Source organism: Chaetodon auriga, chromosome 2 (genome assembly GCF_051107435.1).
Source record: "Chaetodon auriga isolate fChaAug3 chromosome 2, fChaAug3.hap1, whole genome shotgun sequence".
NCBI classification, from domain to species: domain Eukaryota; kingdom Metazoa; phylum Chordata; class Actinopteri; order Chaetodontiformes; family Chaetodontidae; genus Chaetodon; species Chaetodon auriga.
Window position 1 is genome coordinate 16,639,869 of NC_135075.1, and position 18,841 is coordinate 16,658,709.

The window sequence follows — 18,841 nt, forward strand, 5'->3', positions numbered from 1 at the left end:
TCACAGGAAGTGGTTCCTGCATGTTCGTCCACTGTTTTTGATGTACAGCTGGATTTGAAGGTCAGACAAATTCTTAACTGACACCGTTTGTTTTATCCTTTTTGGTGAAAGCGTGTTTTTTTCAGTGGCTCGGTGCGACTAAATTGTTATATGAGCAAAAAGTGCAGCCAATTTCTCTGTAATGTTTAATTCAATTTGTAACTGCCACGAGTCTAGACATATCACTTGTCTGACTGCATGGATCTAGGTTCACACCCCCCAAAAATCACTATTAAATTATTAAACTATATAATATTTTTGTATTTTTTGCCTGTTATTTGTGTGGAAAATAAAGTTTGCACGCTTTTATTCTGAAAGGTGCAACCCGGAAGTAGTTGAATGGGGAACAGGCATGTGTTTATAACAAGCTAATGTCAACTCACCACACTCCACAATGAACAGCTGTAGAAGAATAACCTGCGGTGACTGGATGTCCGGCCTGAACACCGTCCTTCTTCGGATCAAACCAGGGACAAACTGCCGCAGGTGCTCGGGGGCAGCACCGTCCCTCAGCCGGAGCCAGACCACCACCGAAAAACACGCTCCGGACTCGGGAGAGAGACCCAGGCTGAGAGCGATAGACCTGGCCCGTAAGATCCAGCGGGAGGGGACGAAGCCACCGGCGGAAACGCCTCCGGTGTCCGCTCAGCAGAAGAGGGTGGCGGATCTGAAACGGTTCAGTCAGCAGCTTCAAAATGTCCACCCCAACGTGCTGGCCAAACACCTCCACAGAAGCATCCTGTACCAGGACAAAGATGTAGTTGTGCTCAACAAACCGTACGGTATCCCTGTCCAAGGTAAAGCAGCAGGTGCCGGCATGCTGAGTACAGTAAGAGACAGTCTGTGCTCCAGATTTCAAGGGACGTCTGAGATATTGTTAGAAAAAATAATGTATGGTAATTTCTTCAGAGCAGAAACAATTAGCCGATTAATCAGCTAGTTGAACCTTAGGTTGTAGAGCTTAATTTCTTTTTGCATATCTGATGAATTGCTGATGCAGTGGTAGGTCTCTATTCCAGTGATGGTGACTGTGTACATTGTAGTATTGGGATAAGTGAGTACATGAACATTTGTGTCCCTGTCCCTCAGGTGACTCTGGGGCTACGTCCATCTCCTCTGTGCTTCCTGTTCTCTCCAAATTAATGGCTGGGATGAAGGTCAAGTCTGAATCTCCGTTGCTCCCTTGTCTGGGATTAGAAAAGGAGATAACAGGCGCTTTCCTGCTGGCCAGGAGGGAGGAAGTACTGGAACACATACTCAACCTTCACAGAAATAACCAAGTGCAGAGAAAGTACTGGTAAGGTACAGTATGGGGGAGTAGAATATGGGCTGAAAAGAGGGAGTGACGGATTGTGCTTCTGCAGTTAATGTATTCACTTTTCTTCCTCAGGGCCGTCACAGTTGGTGTACCTGTGCCGTCTGAAGGAGTGATTGATATTCCCATCATAGAGAGAGAGGTCACAGGCCCTCAGCCACACTACAAGGTGTCTCTTCCTCTGCTGTCATCAGTATCAATAGCAAACCTGCTCTGCTTTGAACTTTACAAATGCAAACGTCTTTCTTTTCAGCGCTTCAAGTAAATAACTAGTCAGTGATTAACTTTGTTGTCTCAAACCTCTTTTTTTTAATTTAAGATGGCTCTAAGTCCTCTGTTCAAGATGAACGATGCAGGCGATGGTATGACCAAAGTCCGTGCCCGTCGGCAGGCCCATCCCGCAGTGACCAAGTACAGAGTCTTGGACAGCAGCAGTGGTTGCAGCCTCGTGGAGCTGCAGCCTTTTACTGGTAAGAAAACTTTTTTTTTTTTTTCTGTCACAGGAAATAGCTCCCATATCACATTTTCTACTTTCTTGTGTCCACAGGAGTGAAGCACCAGCTGAGGGTTCACATGGCGCTTGCTCTGTCATGCCCCATTCTTGGTGACCACAAATATTCGCACTGGAACAAACTGGCACCTCAGGTACAGCATGTTCACAATTTTTTGAACGTTTTAAAAAGTGGTACATGATGAAGGGAGCGGCACTAACAGCGTGCTACTCATGCTTTACTGAAACATGCAGATTGTGAGTAGCATGCCTGGCACTAATGTTCCACAACAAGTGATGAATGCCGGTAGAACATCAGCCTCATAACACTAACAAGCAGCACATGTCCCTTAAGCAAGAAAGAGTGGCATATTATTAGCTGCTTTTGGATCATAGCAGGGAAAACCGAGACATATCCAGGTGTTAGAGCTGTACTTTGATTGGTGGATACTCCTGATGCTTGGCTTGTGTTCATCCCTGCACTTCCTTGAACGATCCCTGGAAAAAATATTGCCTAATAAAACTGAGATTTGTTTTATTGAAAGTACAGCTGCTTGATGGTAAAGAATACATAAAAAGGGCTTCTACAGATCAGTGTTAAGGACTGCTTTGTCACTTTGGTGTAGAGCTACAGGTGTTGAATGTACGCCTGTTAAATATCCAGCCTGCTGCCCTGTGCAGCGATGATGATCCCTCACCTCCATTTGTAGAAGACACACTGATTTGACAGTTGAGGAAGTGCAGTTTTCTGTCATTAGTATGTGTTATGTACTATAAAAACCACAAATGTGTTCCATTTGGGTGCACAGAAATTACCGGAACGTGTGCTGGGAAAGCTTGGACTGGAACAGAGCAAGATCCGGTACGTCCCTCTTCATTTGCTCGCTCGACAGCTGACGCTAACGGGAACCAGTCACGCTGACATCGATGTGTCCTGCCCTCTGCCTAAATACTTCACGCAAACACTGACTCGACTGCAGTTAAGTCTTCCTGATAAAGAGGACTCTAAATAATGCACTCTTTGCTTTTTTTTTTTTGGTTAAATTCTTTGTGATCCAACAATGTGTCATGTGCACCTTTTTATATTAAATTATATCAGGCTGGATGATTGTGAGGTTCGGTAAAATGATCAAGCACAGAAGAGGCTGTGTGGAACATGACTGTACAGTGCTTTACACTCATTTTAGTAATAAACAAATGAAGCAGAACTGTATCACAACTGTTTTTGTCTATGTCCAAATGTACATGTCGTCTCAAGGGAGGCACCGCTAGGCTATGGATGCTGTTGGTGTGACAAGTCGTGCTGAAAAAGGCCCACAACTAATCCTTATTTCAAATGTCAACATTTCCACAGACAACGCAGCACTAAATACTTTTCATTTCTGAGTTGCTTGACATGACTTTTGATACAAGGATTAACACTGTGCTAGCTAAACAAAGATGCTTCTATCTGCACATCCTGTTTAATAACCTACTATACATACAGGAGTAAGTTGGCAAATATCCTTGATGGGTGTTTCAATCACTAGCTTTGACCTGAGAACAATGTTTCCAATCTCCTGAATGACTACAATATAGCACTTAACCTTGTGAATATCTGAGGTTCAGCTCACTCAATGATCCACAAGCATAAATTATAACGTCATTTTGAAAAAACAGGCACAAGTTCTTCAGCTTTGAAATATATCCATACATGATCCAAAATGCAGTTGGTGTACAAAAGAAAAAGCTGTGGGTAGTGGTCCCTGTAATTGTCCAGTAAGATGTGTCATAGTGGGGCTTTGAAGAGAAGTAAGACGTGGTTAAAGGTCTGAGGTTAAGTGGTGAAGGGTTAAATATCCTCATATCATACTGATAAGACTGACTTACAGGAACATTTACCACCTCTGGTGAGCTCAGAGGGCAGCAGCCCAGGAGGTCAATCACAGTCCAGCAGTGGTGAGACTTAAGCCTCCCTTACTTGCCCTTTCAAAGGTTACAGAGGCCATGGCTTACAAAGGTAGACAAGAGAAAGAACAGTCCACCGCATCAGCAGAAAACAGAAAATGTAAGAGGAGAAAAAACATCTTCGCAGTCATGATACACTCCTCGCAGAGAGAGATGATTGTTTCAGAAGCTGTTCCGTTTGATTTGAGATGGTCGTTGAGGTTTATCGAGTCAGGATGGATACTGCATAGTCAACAGTCAGTGACTGGAGAGCTAGTTCCCATGAGTCCAGCCAGTCCTCCCAGTTTAGCTCATGTTGTCTGGACTGGCACTGATGATCTCCTGGATCTCTCGGACCACGATGATGCGGGCCAGCATGTGCTCCACCTGCTGACTCGTGAGGGGCTGAGACGAGTACCACATCGGACTGTTGGGCGCAACGACGGGCTCTGGAGTCATGTAGTATGCGTCATTGCGTCCCTTTACGCTTTGAGGGCTGGAGAAGAAAAAGGGGGTTTTTTTTGTGGGCATGTGCTTAAGAATTGTCCAGTTACACAGGATTTGTGTGATGGAGTGTCACTCACCATTTGAAGAGGTAAAAGTCATAAAGTTTGATGGGGCAGCGAAGAGGATTTTCAGGATCCTCCACCTGCTCTTCATACATTTCATCTGTTCCTGAAATAGACATCACACAGTAGGTCAGCATGGCAATTTGTGCTGTCAAAGGCTGCGATTCATAGCAAGGCTTGAGCGTGAGGCTAACTGTGTTGAGCACCTTTCTGTCCCACGCTGTGTGGACCTTGTCCTTTGAGAAGGCGGATACTGGTTGCTTTGTCCTTGGCATTAGCGGGGTTCTTCCTCGTGTTTCTTAGGACCTTGGTGAAAGCTACTTTCAGGTGCTGTTCAGGTGTCGTCAGGCGGAAATGCCTGTGACAAAGACATATTTTAAATATATCTAGAAATACGCGTCTTGTGTGATTAAACAGAACAGATTCAGGTCATTCAGCGCTGACGCGGTTACTCACTTAGTGTTGAAATACATTAGAGTTGTGAGCAATGTGGCTGGTGAATGTGCACCAAGCTGTTTACACTCCCACAGCATCTCCTCTGTCACGTGACTTGGAATGATGTAACCTAAGACAAAAACACACGAGTTACTCTTTCCATACTACAGTTTAACTGTTAATGTTGATTCTCTCTAATGTTCATTTTGTCAGCTATTTTCAATTAGTCTTGGTCCTGTGTTTCACTCAGTCTAGTCTCGCCAACACAGCCTACATAATGTAACACTAGCGCCTTTCTGGTTGGCTTGATGTAGTTTAAAAGCAAAACAGAACAAAAACCTGACATTTCACTGAACTACCTTAGAGTCTTCGTGGTTAACTTAAATGTGTCTCTTCAGGTTTGTGGTATTCTTACCAGCTATTTTATGGCCACACCGCCTCCCTTCTGATGAAACCATGATTTTGTTTTTTTTCTCAGCCTCATTGTAACAAAAACAGGTCCACACATCACCTCGTTTGTTTCTCATAAGCCATAAAAGTTCTCATAAAAGTTGACGATAAACATATTTAGTAGTTTTTGTTAACAAAATGAACACTAACTCTCGCTTACCTAAAGGATGGACACTGGGTTTCCAACCGTCCAGGATTTTGTGTAGACTCTCACAAAAACGTGTGTAATACGGATCAGAGAAAATATCATCCACACGTCCATTTTCGCAGAGATACTACAAGAAGAAATGCACAGGTTAAGGCTTCAAGTAGCTCAGACAGCCTTTTGACACGAAACACAATTAAAGCCCAGGGATACTAACCTTTTGTATACACAAGAAAACATAATATAGAACATCGGATGTGAATTGTTCTTCGTCTGATCCTCGCGCCTCCTGCGTCATCAGGGAAAGACCCAAGTTTAGCTCAGCTACGGCACTGGACACCAAGTCTTCTTGAAAACGCAGGGGCTGACGACCTGGATACGGCCACAGAGAGACGAGCAGAGGTTAAGTTTTTATTAGTGCTGTCACGTTTACTTATTTCTCTGTTTCAAGCAGAATGAAAGTTGTTCAGTGGTACTACATGAGGAGCTAATATCACATCAGGAATCAGAACAAAACTTCACTTTTATAGCTTCCAGTGGTTTAAGTAAGTAGATATCAGTGTTTGACAAATGTGACACATCAGCGTGTGTTCAAACAGTTGTTAGTTGACTTACGGCCAATAGGTGCAAGTGTTGTCTTTTCTTGCTTGTTCAGCTCCTCGTTTTTTCGCTTGGCCCACAAGCGCCAGACCTCCAGGCCTTCCTCGGGCTTTAGACAGACAGGAACCAGAATCTCTGTGGGTGGTTCAGCATGAGCCTCCGTCTCTGTGTGACCCTGCACAAGACCAAAGTAAAAATGTCACAGTGAATGCTTTCTGGGAAAGAAGGCAGCGAGGACAAAACACATATTAATCGTCACATGCTGATAATTGTATAATTGAGTAGTAATGATTCGCATGTGATTTTTCAAGACCAGAAAAAACAAACAGAACTGGGGATTTTTTAAACTTTGTCTAACACAAAGATGTTTTTGCAAGGTTTCAAACAATCAGCAGCTTTTTTGGTAGATTTGGCAAAAACTGGCAGATTGCAGGTATTGTTCTTAGTATTTCTTTCATGCATGTATGCCACATTTTGTTATTCTTATCACAGCATTAAGATTGATTTTAAGATTATTTTTTAAAAAATAAATGTATGCATTGAGCTATGCATTGAGCACAGGATACACTTAGTTCAACCTATACTGATTTGGCTCTACAGTATGGCTGTAAGGAAAAAGTCTGTTCGAACCTGCAGATGGAGCTGCTGTTCCTCTTCACCATGGCCCTGCTGTTGATTTGGGTCCCATATGTGTACCGACTGTGTAGTGTTGTAAGTCCCGCCTACAGTCTGCACTGCCACAGGGATGTGAATGTTCCCGTTCATAAACTGGGCTGGGAACAGGGTTTGTACTATTTCTTCCTGTGTCCCAGCGGAGGCAGACTGCACATCCGCAGAAGTTGAGGAGGTGCTGGGGGACATTTTGTCCTTACCATTGGTGGTGGTAACTTGCACTGTGTTGTATGACTCCTGAGGTATGGCAATGTGAGTTACACCCTGCTGCTGTGGAGTGGAGTACACAGGGATGGTCCAGGTCTCACCTGTGGGACCTGTGATTGTTCCTGTAGTGCTGTACAGTTGAGCGCTGTCGACAGTGAGCAAATCTGGTCGTAGGGACACGTAGCTTTGCTGCTGCCCTTGAGGGATGGCAAGAACAGTGGCCACCTGCTGGCCCGGTGTAACGGCATACGACACAGCTAGAGGGACATCCACCTTACGCTTCTTGGCTGGTTGGACAACAGTAGAGACAGCGGACCTCCTCTCTGCCTCCTTCAGAGAGTCCTGTTGGTGCGAAGGAGACATCGCCTCTATGGTCTGGATCTGGATCTGTTGGCCACCTTGCAGCTGAATTTGTTGGCCACCCTGTAGCTGAATCTGCTGGCTACCCTGTAGTTGAATCTGCTGGCCACTCTGTAGTTGAATCTGTTGGCCACCCTGTAATTGAATCTGTTGGCCACCCTGTAATTGAATCTGCTGGCCACCCTGTAGTTGAATCTGTTGGCCTGCCTGAAGTTGAATTTGCTGGCCCCCTGGCAACTGAATATGCTGTGTTCCTTGTAACTGGATTTGTTGGCCACTTGACAACTGGATTTGTTGTCCTCCAGCTACAGCTGCAACCAATTGTGCTTGAATCTGTGGAACACAGCTGACACAGTCACAAACCAGCAACAACGCATCACATGGACGCACTTGATATGTGTAACTGCTTAAATAAATCCTGTACCTGCTGCTGCTGCTCCTCTGTGAGCTCTCCCTGCTGGACAAGCTGAGCTGCTGAGATTCCCTGCAGGTCCTGCTGAGAGGGGGAGGCCACCTGAAGAACCTGGCCGACTGCCTGGCCCTGCTGCTCCTGAATCTGAACCTGGCACAGAGGGAGAGAATGAAAAGTAAATAAAGAGCAGCGCAAACAGTTTACACGTCATAGTGAATCAGGGGAATGTGCCAAACAAACCATATCTTCTCCACAGAGTTACATTTGTTACAGAACTGGATCTTTTGTTGTTGAAGTGAAAATCCACCGTAGAGAACTTGTCTGTCATGGAATTTTCCATAATGGGCTTTAGTCATATTAATACATTTAAGGACACGAGTGCAGCAGGAGAGAGAAGGTGAATGAATGATCCAGCTTTAATGTGTAGCCAGGGAGGGTAATGACCACGGGGAAATTAATATAGGCTTGAATTAATGTGTTACTGAATGGATTAATAAGGAAACTTGCCCTAGAGAAAGAATGCACACTATTGGTATTAGAATCACTTTTAAAACTGTGGATTTGGAGTTACCTGAAGGCGTCAGTACTAGATCATCTTACTTGCACTATGAACATATGTACAGTAGAATGGCAAGACTTAAAAGTGAGAAAAATCTAACACTTTGAATTGAATTTGTAAACAATTCCTCATCTCTTTCTCAATGGTAAGTAGGTGCAAGTATCATAGCTGACAGAACAAAGCTATTTAACAACTAAAACCATTTATCCCAGCCACTCAAACACCACACTGCCTTCTCATTTGTTTTCCTCTTGACAGTGAGTAATGACAGTGTTTCTGGACCTGGCCAGCCACATCTGTCTTGTGCAATTTTAACACAGTATGTCATAGTACAAGAAACTGACATTGACATATGCACTAACCTGCACTTGAAGTTGCTGTTCAGACTCTTGATGCACCGACAGATGAGGTGAAATGTCTGCCGACGTCACCTGTACCTGCCCATAAAACATGTTCACACATGAAGTGCAGCAGATTGCACCACACTGAAAAACTATTGATAATATCATTGAACATTCATAACAAAAAAAAGACGACTGCTCTTACCGGACAAGCCAGCTCCAAGAGAGAGCCGGCCACCTCAGTGCTGTCTGTGTAGATGCAGTTGGAGCCCTGCTGCTGGTACACCATGGCTGTGGTGGTGGCCGCCCCTCCCTGCTGGCTGAACTCCTGCAGCACCTCTGGGCCCTTGGCAAGAGACTCCAGGAACTCCTTCATCCTGTGCTGAGGCACAGTGCGGGCCTTCTGCCGCACATACTCATCAAAGGAGACCACCCCACTCTCCTGCTCATTCATCGTCAGTTGACCTGGAAAGACGAGAACACATTTTCAAACATCTAAGCAAGTCCTTAAACACCTCACATTAACTATGGGGTGTAGTGAAAGCACAGGCTTCTATCATGGAGAGTATTCTAATGAAAACTGGGCAGTGGTTTACTTGCATTGAACTGTATAAGCACGACATACTGAGCTAATGTCATTTAAAACCACTGCTAGTTCAGCAGACGGACGTTGGAATAACATAGTAAGCACACGGGACAAAGTGCATGTTGGCTCGTAATACAATGACTGTGCTACGCTTCAATCAACCTTTTCTACTAACTTGAACATTAGTCAAATATAGCTCACAGCTGAGTCCAAATTGTTATACTATGAAAGACAATTTTGGTGAAATGTTTCTCAAGATATGTAACTATGTGTTTGCCTGACTTTATGTAGTGACTGTCTAATAATAGTGTCTACGTGGTTAGCATGCTAGCTTCGCACAATTAGCAAGGCACTGTGTTGCCATAGCCCATATGGATAGTTAGCTGGCTAGCAACCGCTGGCTGTATTCAACACGGTCGAATACCATTGTGATTGCTACTGTAATTATGCATTTAAGTTACATATTTTGCCGAGAGGATAACAAACATTAAAGCAGCAGTCCACCCATTACAATAACATGACGCTAGCTAATCGCTGTGCTAATGCTAGCTAGCTAGCTCGATGGCTCTGGATCCTGTCATGCTACCTTAAATAAAACGAAATCCTCTCCTTTCCGCCAAGGCACGGTGTTTAAAACTAAAAAGCCGATAAACGTCTAACAGCTACCACCAGCATGCCATTCACTTGGCTACATAGTGCATGTAGCGGCAGTGTAATCCCGCAAACAATGCTGTGATTAGATTGCGATAAAAAAAAATTAACAGCAGCAACGAGCAGGCGACGTCTGACGTCTGCTTATTTCAGGGTGAGATCCAGGCAGGCTTCGGTGTGAAATAAGTTTCCCAGCTCCAGCAAAACACTGATTTATTTATCCAGCTGAATCGCGATCGGTATTACTACAGCCTACAGCAGACGGCTACACGCAGAAAACCCCCTCCACTGTGTTTATCCAGTGCGATATAAAATGACGGAAGTATAGGCCCCGAAAACAACGCGGCTCCTCTCCAGACTGCTCTGTCAGGCGACGGCCTGCCGCGGTATCCTGTTCAAAAGAGTTGCCATCCTGACACTGAGACCTGCAGCGCTGTGTGGGCTCCCTAAAACTGAGAAATGAAAACTGAAATGAGATTCACATAAGACATGCAGGCACGGTCATTTGTCGAGGAAAAATTCTCCAGATGAATACTGGGCAATTTATCTGTACACACAGTTTTATTGAGCAACTATTTTCTTTATTATCTGGCACTGAAAAGCAGAGAGGGGAAATAACAAAAGTGGTAAATATGTACTCATAAGTAAGCAATCAAATTGGTCTATCGATTAATTCTGAATGCAAAGCAATCATTCTAGGCTATTCTTTAGAAATAAATAACCTCATGTCAAGTGCATGTCATTTTGTTGCTGAATTTGGTTGTTTATTGGCCTCACGGTGCTCTCTATAGGTCCAAATATATATGTGATGTGGTTGAAAGCCCTTGAAAAAGCTAGTAAATGGACCATATTGTCAGACCACCTACTCATGTTACTCTTGACTCCGCACTGCTGGATTTTGGGTACCAAGCTCCAGGTTCAATCATTTAAAATTGGCACATATATATGTATGAACTGAAGCACTGTTAAAATGTTTCCCAGGATATTCTGATGATGCCTGGTACACATTTGAATGCATGTACCTTTAACAGGACCTAACTTCCCCAGTCTGCCTTAAAGAGCCAGGCATGTGCTACTGAGGGCCTCCCCCTGTTCGCTCCACAACAAACTGCCTCTCGCCCATCTTAAGGTGGACCATCACAGATGTACTGTGTGCATAGGCTATGTCCTCTTCATACTGAACAAGAAGGAGTTAATTCCCACACTCACTGCAGACTGGGATTCTGCAAGGGCTCTGGTGGAAGTGGTGGTGGTATTTATACATGTAGATTCATATTTTTTCTTAAATAATATTGTTTACACACCACTGACAAAGCATCTTATAATTTGCCCTAAAGATCATGCAGTAACCATGCAGTATGCATAACATCTACTGTCCACGTGTCATGTCATGTTTGGCATAAGCCCTCACATATACATGCTTTTCAGAGCAATTAGTAGGTTAGTTGGCATGAAACAATACTAGAGCACTCGTGTCTAGTTGGCTTCACATTATCACTTCATGTGACTTTGTGCTACTGTAAGAATCTTAATGTAATCCTTTAGAGAGGGGATTTACCTTAACACAACTGTTATAGGAAGACACAGGTGATGCTTGAGAGCTTGGATTCATAGTCAAGTTTTTCTTTTTTAAATCTGCATATGTCAAGACAATAACCTGGAAGGTGTTTGTTCAAGCTTTTTCTTTCTTCTTTTTTCAAAATTGGGTCCTGGGATTGTGGCTTTGCAATCTGTTTCTGCAGGTGAAATTCAGGATGGGAGGCTGCCAAGTAACCAGCCGGTGCAGTAATAGGAATAAGACGTCATTTTGAAGGCTAGATGGGTGTGAGCTTGTCAGTAAATCCAATGTGTTCAACCCTCACTGTGATGCTCTTCAAGCACCCACATCAGAAATCAGATGTTACATGCAGCTATAGAGACTGGGGGCTGCACATGAAGCACTAAGAGGAGGCAGAGCCAAGGAATCGCAGGTACATCTGAGTTATCTGGTTTTATTGAGCATTTTAAAATCTTTGTGTTCGTTTATAGGAGAAATTGTCTTGGCAATGGGATTTTGCGTCTTGGTAAAGTTGTAAAATAAGTGTCAGTATCAGTTGGGAAATGTGCCAAGATTTACAGTCTTGCATGTATTGCTTTTTTATTGCTTTTATATTTGTTTTTGAGGCAGTGCACTTTTTATCAAATGATAACATTTCACGTCATTAAGCCAGGACACAGGCATTGAATGTGTGGTTTATGCTCCAAGCAGAGTTAAAATAAATGTAAACAGAAAAAAAAACATGCATGCATCATCCAAACTCACCTGAGGTTGCATTTGGAAAATCAGGCCACCTAGAAATCTTTATGTCGTGCTGAAAATAACATCAGTGTGCATACTACATGTGTTCTCTTATCTGTTCCAGTCATTTCAGGCATTTATGATGCATGTTTTTTTCACATGATGTGCTATCATTTGAAGTGGCAGCTTGACATTTGTGACCCAGGGTCACAGACAGATCAGCCTGGCTCACGCTGTGCCATGCTTCTGCCAAGCTGTGTTGTATTTTTGCTAAGACACACCATCCACAGAGAGAAGTTGTAAAGTGTGAAAACTCACCGGATTATACAGGGGAATTATTCATAACATTCAAATGTGAAATTAACTGTCAGGGAATCTGTGACTCTTTGCCCAACCTCGAAAGTCTTTTCACTCTCAACTCTTTTGCAACTATATAAAAAAGTGTACTGTAAAAACACAGCATCCTGTTCACAGGATAAGGGTCTAATGCTGAAGTCAAATAGTTATATTAATGATGAACAGTAATGTCTATTGCCTATTTAAGTCTGATGTGCACAGCGCAAGATTTGTTCATTAAGGTGTGGAAATGCATTTCAACTCTTTCTTCTTTACTGTTCTACAGGTCTTGGGATATAAATAAAAATGGGGCGTTCATCTTTGCTCTTCGTCATGCTGACTGTGTCTCTCTCCTCACTTGGAAGCCTAAATCAAACTTCTCGTTCACTGGACAACTCTGATTCAGCGAAAATGACTCAAAGCACAGGCAGAAACAACAATGCTCCAGACAGTTTGTCCAGTGAAGTCATATTTCATTCAGCAGGCAGCAGTGACTCTTTGGAGGGCAGTGGAGAGAGTGTCAACAGCGCAGCAACACAGAAAATCATCAATCGTGCCGTCATTCCAAAACAGCCCAGGCAAGCCGGCAATGAAAAGCGCTCTGGTCCTGGAATCACATTAACTACGACACCTGCACTGAGTCCACACCTCTCAGAGGATCATGACCAAGCAGCTGACAGAGCTAATACTTCAATTACAGGATCCACTCACTCCAGTGTGCACATGATCTCAGAGGAAGCTCTCAGCCACAGAACAGCTGAGGGACAGTTAAAAGAGAGTCATACATCCACAGTAAAAGATGATTTTCTCGATGGTAAGTGAATATTCTAAGTTCTTAATTCCAGAGTCTTCAAAATCTAATGTAATATGAAAGTACTCTCCATTAACCACAAAGTCACTATTCTCCTTCATCAAAAATACGACTTTTCTTCTTTATCCTCTCTGTCTCTCTGGTCTGTCTTTAGGAGCAGACAGCCATAGACTCCTCATCCAAAACAATGTGTTTATTTCCATGATGGACCAGAACCAGTCAGGACCCGGAGGTCCTTGTGTGCTCGGACTTAGTCCTTGTGTTCTTCCAAACTTTAATGGCACTAATTTGCTGTGGGATGACATGAGGCGCACATTGACGTTTGCCTGGGAACTACATGTCTTCGGATCTGCCAGCCTTTTCATATTGATGGCAGTCCTGGCAGTTATGGGAATGGCTGGTGCATGCACTCTTCCTCATCCTGTCTGTGATGCCCTGACTCTGGCAAATAGTCTCCTGGTCCTGGGTGGTACTCTACGTGGTGTCCTCCTCCTACTTGATCCTTATGGTACCCGTCAGATCCTGTCTCGTGCTACTCTGACAGCACTCCACAATGTTCCTCTGCAGCTCCTTCTGTGGGCACAGGTCGCACTTGCTCTGGTCACACTCAGAGGGTCGAATTTATTACTTTTCCCACCAAAGCTAAAGCGCCCATGGATGGTTGGAGGGCTGGCTATATCACATTGCACCCCATTACTTTTAGCGGACCTTTTCTCTCCAACTTTGTCCCCTGCTCTCCCACTGTTGCTACAGACCCTCTCCCTCTGCTGGGGTCTCCCATTCTGCATGGGAATCCTCCCTAAGTCTTGTTCTCGTCTACATCCCTTTCTCAGGTCCACTGTCCCTCAGTGGGTGCCCTCACAGAGGATTGAAATGCGTGCAAAGCAAGTAACAGCAGTGTGCGCCTTCCTCGGTGTTCTCTGCTGTAGCCTTCAGATGTACAGTCTCCTCTGGCTTTATGGGCTGCTAGGAAACTGGAGGCGCTTTGGTTGGGGCTGGTGGCTCAGTCAGTTTTGGGCCAGAATTCTTGAATTAGCTTGGGGATTCTCGTTGCTTGTCCTGGGATCCTGGATCTTCTGGATGCCATCTAGGGGTCATTTGAGGGGCGATCAAGGGCAGAGCAGGAGTGAGGTATCTAAAGGGGCGGAGGAGACAAGCTTTTGGGGAAGAGTCTTGGCCAGCATACGGACAGGGCCGTTAAGAAAATCAGAGAAAACCTGGGAAGACCTGATGCCAAGTAACTGGGCACAGTATAACTTGTCTAGAGCAGGTTTCAGCAACAACATCATGTGTCCGTATGATGATCAGTCATCTACCGTCATACCAGAAAACAAGCCCGATCCTGTTAGCAACAGCAATTCCAACTCTCAGGCTGCACTGTTGTGGCAAAAAGTGGGTGAACGTGAATGTATTCTGTCTCTTATAGAATTTGACATGCGGCCACCGTCTCCTATTAACCTCAGGCGCAGCATTGATAATGCCCTCCATCATGGACAGCTTGTAGCAGGAGGTCTGTTCACACCTCCACCTCCTTCTTGGACTCACTCTGTGGGCAGAGACAACACTGATGGGGACGGTGGTACAACTACATTCCCTCCAGCTTATGTTGGGTGGACACTTGATACAGACTCTGTTTCTGCATCTCTAGACCATTTCCAAGTACAGTCACCCAGTGCTATCACTGATTATAGTGGTGGTGATGGGTCTCCAGTTACTGTAAATCAGGGAGAAGAATTCAAGTCGGCGTTCTCAGCAGTGATGCATCAGCATGACTTGTCTGATGACGATGTCACAGACCTCTAAGCTGTCTACTGACTTCCTGCTCTCAGTCCTCTTCATGAAATGGCATAATCATGTTATGTGGGCAGTAATGCTCTCACAAGACTTGGCCTCAACTAGGTAAAAAGAACCTCTTGAGTAGCCAGTATGGCACAAAAACCTTTTCGGTCATTTTATAAGGTGGATTTTTTAAAAAATGTAAGGGTGAGGCCTTTGAGAAAAAATATCTGACCTATTTGTTGTTCTATTTGAATTCTATTGGATCTTCTTCTAAAATATTATAATGTTTGTGTGCTCATGGAAATTATTTCCAGTGGATATTATGAGCATTTCACGATTATAGAGTTTTATAATGTTGGTTTCTATATGCTATTGTCATTTGTGTATGCAGGATAGATCAGTTTTCACTCAGTAAGTGTAAAATTCCTGTGATGTGGGTCAACACCTCCCTCTTGTTAGCATCAGATCAGTGTTGTAACATCACTGGTTAAAAGTCATCTGTCTGGCTTATATTTGATAACATGTGAGGCTGCACTTTTCACTGATGCAAAAAATGAATGTGATTGGATGTTATCATGGTAATGTTTGTGAATAAAGGGACTTCATATGACTATAACCTTGATGAAGGGTGTGCAGAAATGCCACATTTAACCATTGGCAGTGCATCTGGAATCATTTTATTCTTTCATGTAGCAAAGTCTGCAAAGCACAAATACATTTATACTGTTCTCATGATGTATGTTTTGTCCTTTAGTCCTGTTCACCTGTTGGAATAGGTTCACACATCAAGCCTTGGTCAAGAAAAGAAACATAACTTTGGGATCAAACTCTTTTTATGAGGAAATCTACTTGAGACATAACAGTAGATTCTCGTTCATCAAAAATAAGATTTATTAGAAAAATAAGTGCTCGTCTCATTCTGCTAATTTTCTTAGTCTATGTGTCATTTCCTCAAATTTAACATGTCCTTACTATTCATGATCATTACCGGTCTGTCCCAGAAACAGGTGTTCTCACCTAAGGGGCCTGTGATTGGTTCATCAATTAAGCAGCAATGAACACTATATGTATAACTAGTCGACACAGCGGCGGCCTTGATGATTATCTTATCAATAGTTTGACATAAACACACGCCTAACGGGATCACCGGAGCTGTAATGCCTTGGACAAAGCACATGTTGTATTTCGTGGTGACGGCGACTCTCACGTCCCTCCAGATTTGTATTGGACAAGCTGTTAATTCAGTGCCGTGGCCTTCATCAGGCAGTGTGCACTTCAGAAGTGTGGCGTCCGACGGCAAACATGAATCTGGGGCTCCAACACGATACGGTTCGCTTTCCTTCATGTCTGACGAACGGAGGAACCAGAAATCGACTTCTGGTAAGTGACTGTCGCGCCCCTCGCAATAAAATCATCAACGTGATGCTCAAGGACGATCGCGCTGATTGTTTAGTTTACCTAAATGATTTGAAGTCTAGTGCCCATGATTTACATTTGAAGTCACGTGGCATACCGCATGGTGAGGTGAATCAAGCAGCAATCGAAATATTCATCCTATAAACGGTCCCAAATTTGCGCAATAAAAGGTTGTAATTTCTGTCTAAAAACGGCAACGCGTTTTACATGTTCAATTTTGTTAGTGCAACAACATAATGGGGGGCTTTGAAGGTGTACAATAGAAATGAACATGCTGCATTATGGGGAACATAAGATACTACCTCCAACCCACAACTGGGCCTCTTTGCCTTTCTCAAACCATGATTGAGTGTGGGCAGATAATCCTCAAGTGTTCTGCTTTTATTATGGCTTGAAAAGTCAGATTAATCAAGGAAAGTGGCCTAATTACCTGATCAGCCCTCCAACACCTGTCCCCCAAATTCTGGAGAACATGAATCTAGTATGTTTACATTTCTTGCCTGTTAGCAACAGAAGCAACTGAGCTCATGCCATCATGCTTTTAGGCCACTATAAATACATTATTATTTTTTTCATTAAAAAAACAGCTAATGTGCAATTGTGGATGATTGGCAATGCAGCAGAGGAAGGTGTTTATTTTTTTTGTACGTAATCCACTGGAATTGCACATGGCATTGCACATTAAGCAACAGCATTAATCAAAACTCCTGTGGGTCCTCTTTTTCCTCTCTCTTTTTAAAGCACGATGCAGAGTGTTAGTTTATCACAGCCTGGGCTGTCTGGTGTTTGATTTTTCACAGTCAATTTGAATCTGTGCTTGTTTTTTCAGTGCTGCACAATTTGATGGATGCAAAACTGAGACGCATGGATCCATCAGTACAATGCAGTGACAACTTAATGACTCTGAGGGTCAAACGGGTCAGAGCCCCTCACTTCCTCGTGGATAGCGGTAGGTTTCATATAAGAAGTCTTAATTTTTGGCCAGTGCACAAAACACTGTTTAAACTTTTTTTGTGTCGGAACAGGTGAGGGACCTCTTACTCCTTTGTCACAAATGGACTCTAAATGTGGCTTCTCTGTGAGGAGGTCCCGCAGAGAAGTGCACTTTGCTGCACCTTACCAGGGCTGCCATGTTACCCAGCAGGTTAGATTAATTGCCTGAGTCAATATTCACAATATCTCATGGATGCCTTCAGTTGCGTGTCTAAAATCAAAATGCACATATGGATATTTTCCAAAAACTGAATGCTCATCAAGAATCTTTCTAACTTTGTATTTCTGGCTAGTTCCTCTTAACTCTGTAACTTAACGTCAATGTTTGATAAAGGTGCTGCCTTCAGTCCTCAGTTGATGTAAACTGTCATTCCTGTATTTTACACCACAGGGTGGCAATTATGTGCTACCACTGCGTTTATGGGGGGCACCAATGACAATGTCCTGTCCTGCGGTGTTACCACCACCCTCTGTTTCCTGCTTCCCATCTGGGATGGTGGTGAAGATTGCTGGAATTACGGCAAATGAACTCAAAGTTAAGGGTAAGTGACTTAACATATTGGCATTTTATTGGCTTTGGAACATAGCTTATTTTGTCATCTGATATTAAAACCATTAGTGTCTGGCACGTGGAAGTCCCTTTCACTGGTCTGCAGCAGTTGTGGACTTGCTGCTGAAGTGGTCTCTGGAGGACTGACACTCACTGCACCCTACAACAGAGGCTTGTGCATAGAGACTGAGGTATGGTGGGCCATCTTGTGGTTAAAAATGGAATCAGGTGTATGCATGCTTTTGATTGACTGTTTCCTTGCAGGATGACAAGTATTTACTCTCACTTCTGTTGGCGGATGTTGAGCTCTTAGTCACGTGCCCTTCATTACCTGACATTAAGCCTACCACAACAACAACAACGACGACTACTACTACTGCTACGCTTCCCAGGGATAGTGGCCAGGTCCTGCAGTATCCTCATTACCCCCAGTTCCCAATGTTCCCTCAATACCCAATGTTTCCTGGGCCAACTCCTCCAGCACACAGTCCTGTTCCTGCTACACGTACAGTGGCACCTTTGCCACAGCTGTCCTCAGGTTCTTCAACAGCCTCTAACACTGAAAACCAAGAAGTACCTGCAGGTCAGCACCCTGCATTTCCATTCATGCCACAGTATCCACAGTTCCCTCAGTTCCCTCAGTACCCTCTGTTTCCCAGACCGGTACCACCAACACAACCTACTGTTAATAAAAACACTGCTGCACCTCTGGCCCAATTACCTCAGGTGCCACAGTATCCATTTCCTTATTTCCCCATGGTACCTGGGATTTTCAATCCAACAACCCCTCCTCCTGCCATGAGCACAGAGGCTTTGGTAACAACACTTGCCCCCACCACTAAGAAAAATGGGAAGCCTCATCTTCCCCAGCAGCCAAACTTTCCAGTGCTTCCTCAATATCCTTTCTTGCAATTCCCTAAT

At 43.9% G+C, this 18,841-nt stretch overlaps 3 protein-coding genes across 5 annotated transcripts; 2 read left to right on the plus strand and 1 right to left on the minus strand.

The window, feature by feature from the left end:
• Positions 1-348: 348 nt before the first annotated feature.
• Positions 349-3,062, plus strand: rpusd4 (RNA pseudouridine synthase D4). The gene is made up of 6 exons (XM_076758314.1): positions 349-836; positions 1,129-1,336; positions 1,430-1,523; positions 1,674-1,824; positions 1,902-1,999; positions 2,654-3,062. Exons 1-6 carry the CDS (start codon positions 434-436, stop codon positions 2,855-2,857), a joined length of 1,158 nt encoding a protein of 385 aa, XP_076614429.1. The 5' UTR covers positions 349-433; the 3' UTR covers positions 2,858-3,062.
• qrich1 (glutamine-rich 1) lies at positions 3,008-10,225 on the minus strand. Of its 3 annotated transcripts, none has more exons than XM_076758285.1 (12): positions 9,693-10,225; positions 8,726-8,985; positions 8,542-8,616; positions 7,633-7,770; positions 6,600-7,541; positions 5,985-6,144; positions 5,587-5,741; positions 5,385-5,499; positions 4,796-4,904; positions 4,546-4,697; positions 4,355-4,445; positions 3,008-4,266 (listed from the first exon to the last, which is right to left on the minus strand). In XM_076758285.1, exons 2-12 carry the CDS (start codon positions 8,972-8,974, stop codon positions 4,077-4,079), a joined length of 2,376 nt encoding a protein of 791 aa, XP_076614400.1. In that variant the 5' UTR covers positions 8,975-8,985; positions 9,693-10,225; the 3' UTR covers positions 3,008-4,076. The 3 variants fall into 3 exon arrangements, with proteins under 3 accessions (XP_076614400.1, XP_076614416.1, XP_076614408.1); XM_076758301.1 differs by having other exon boundaries at positions 8,542-8,610; positions 9,693-9,828; XM_076758293.1 differs by having other exon boundaries at positions 8,726-10,211.
• A 1,283-nt stretch (positions 10,226-11,508) lies between these two features.
• On the plus strand, positions 11,509-15,633 carry LOC143331719 (proline-rich transmembrane protein 3). Its single transcript, XM_076748850.1, has 3 exons — positions 11,509-11,727; positions 12,658-13,185; positions 13,337-15,633. Exons 2-3 carry the CDS (start codon positions 12,678-12,680, stop codon positions 14,983-14,985), a joined length of 2,157 nt encoding a protein of 718 aa, XP_076604965.1. The 5' UTR covers positions 11,509-11,727; positions 12,658-12,677; the 3' UTR covers positions 14,986-15,633.
• The last annotated feature ends 3,208 nt before the right edge of the window (positions 15,634-18,841 follow it).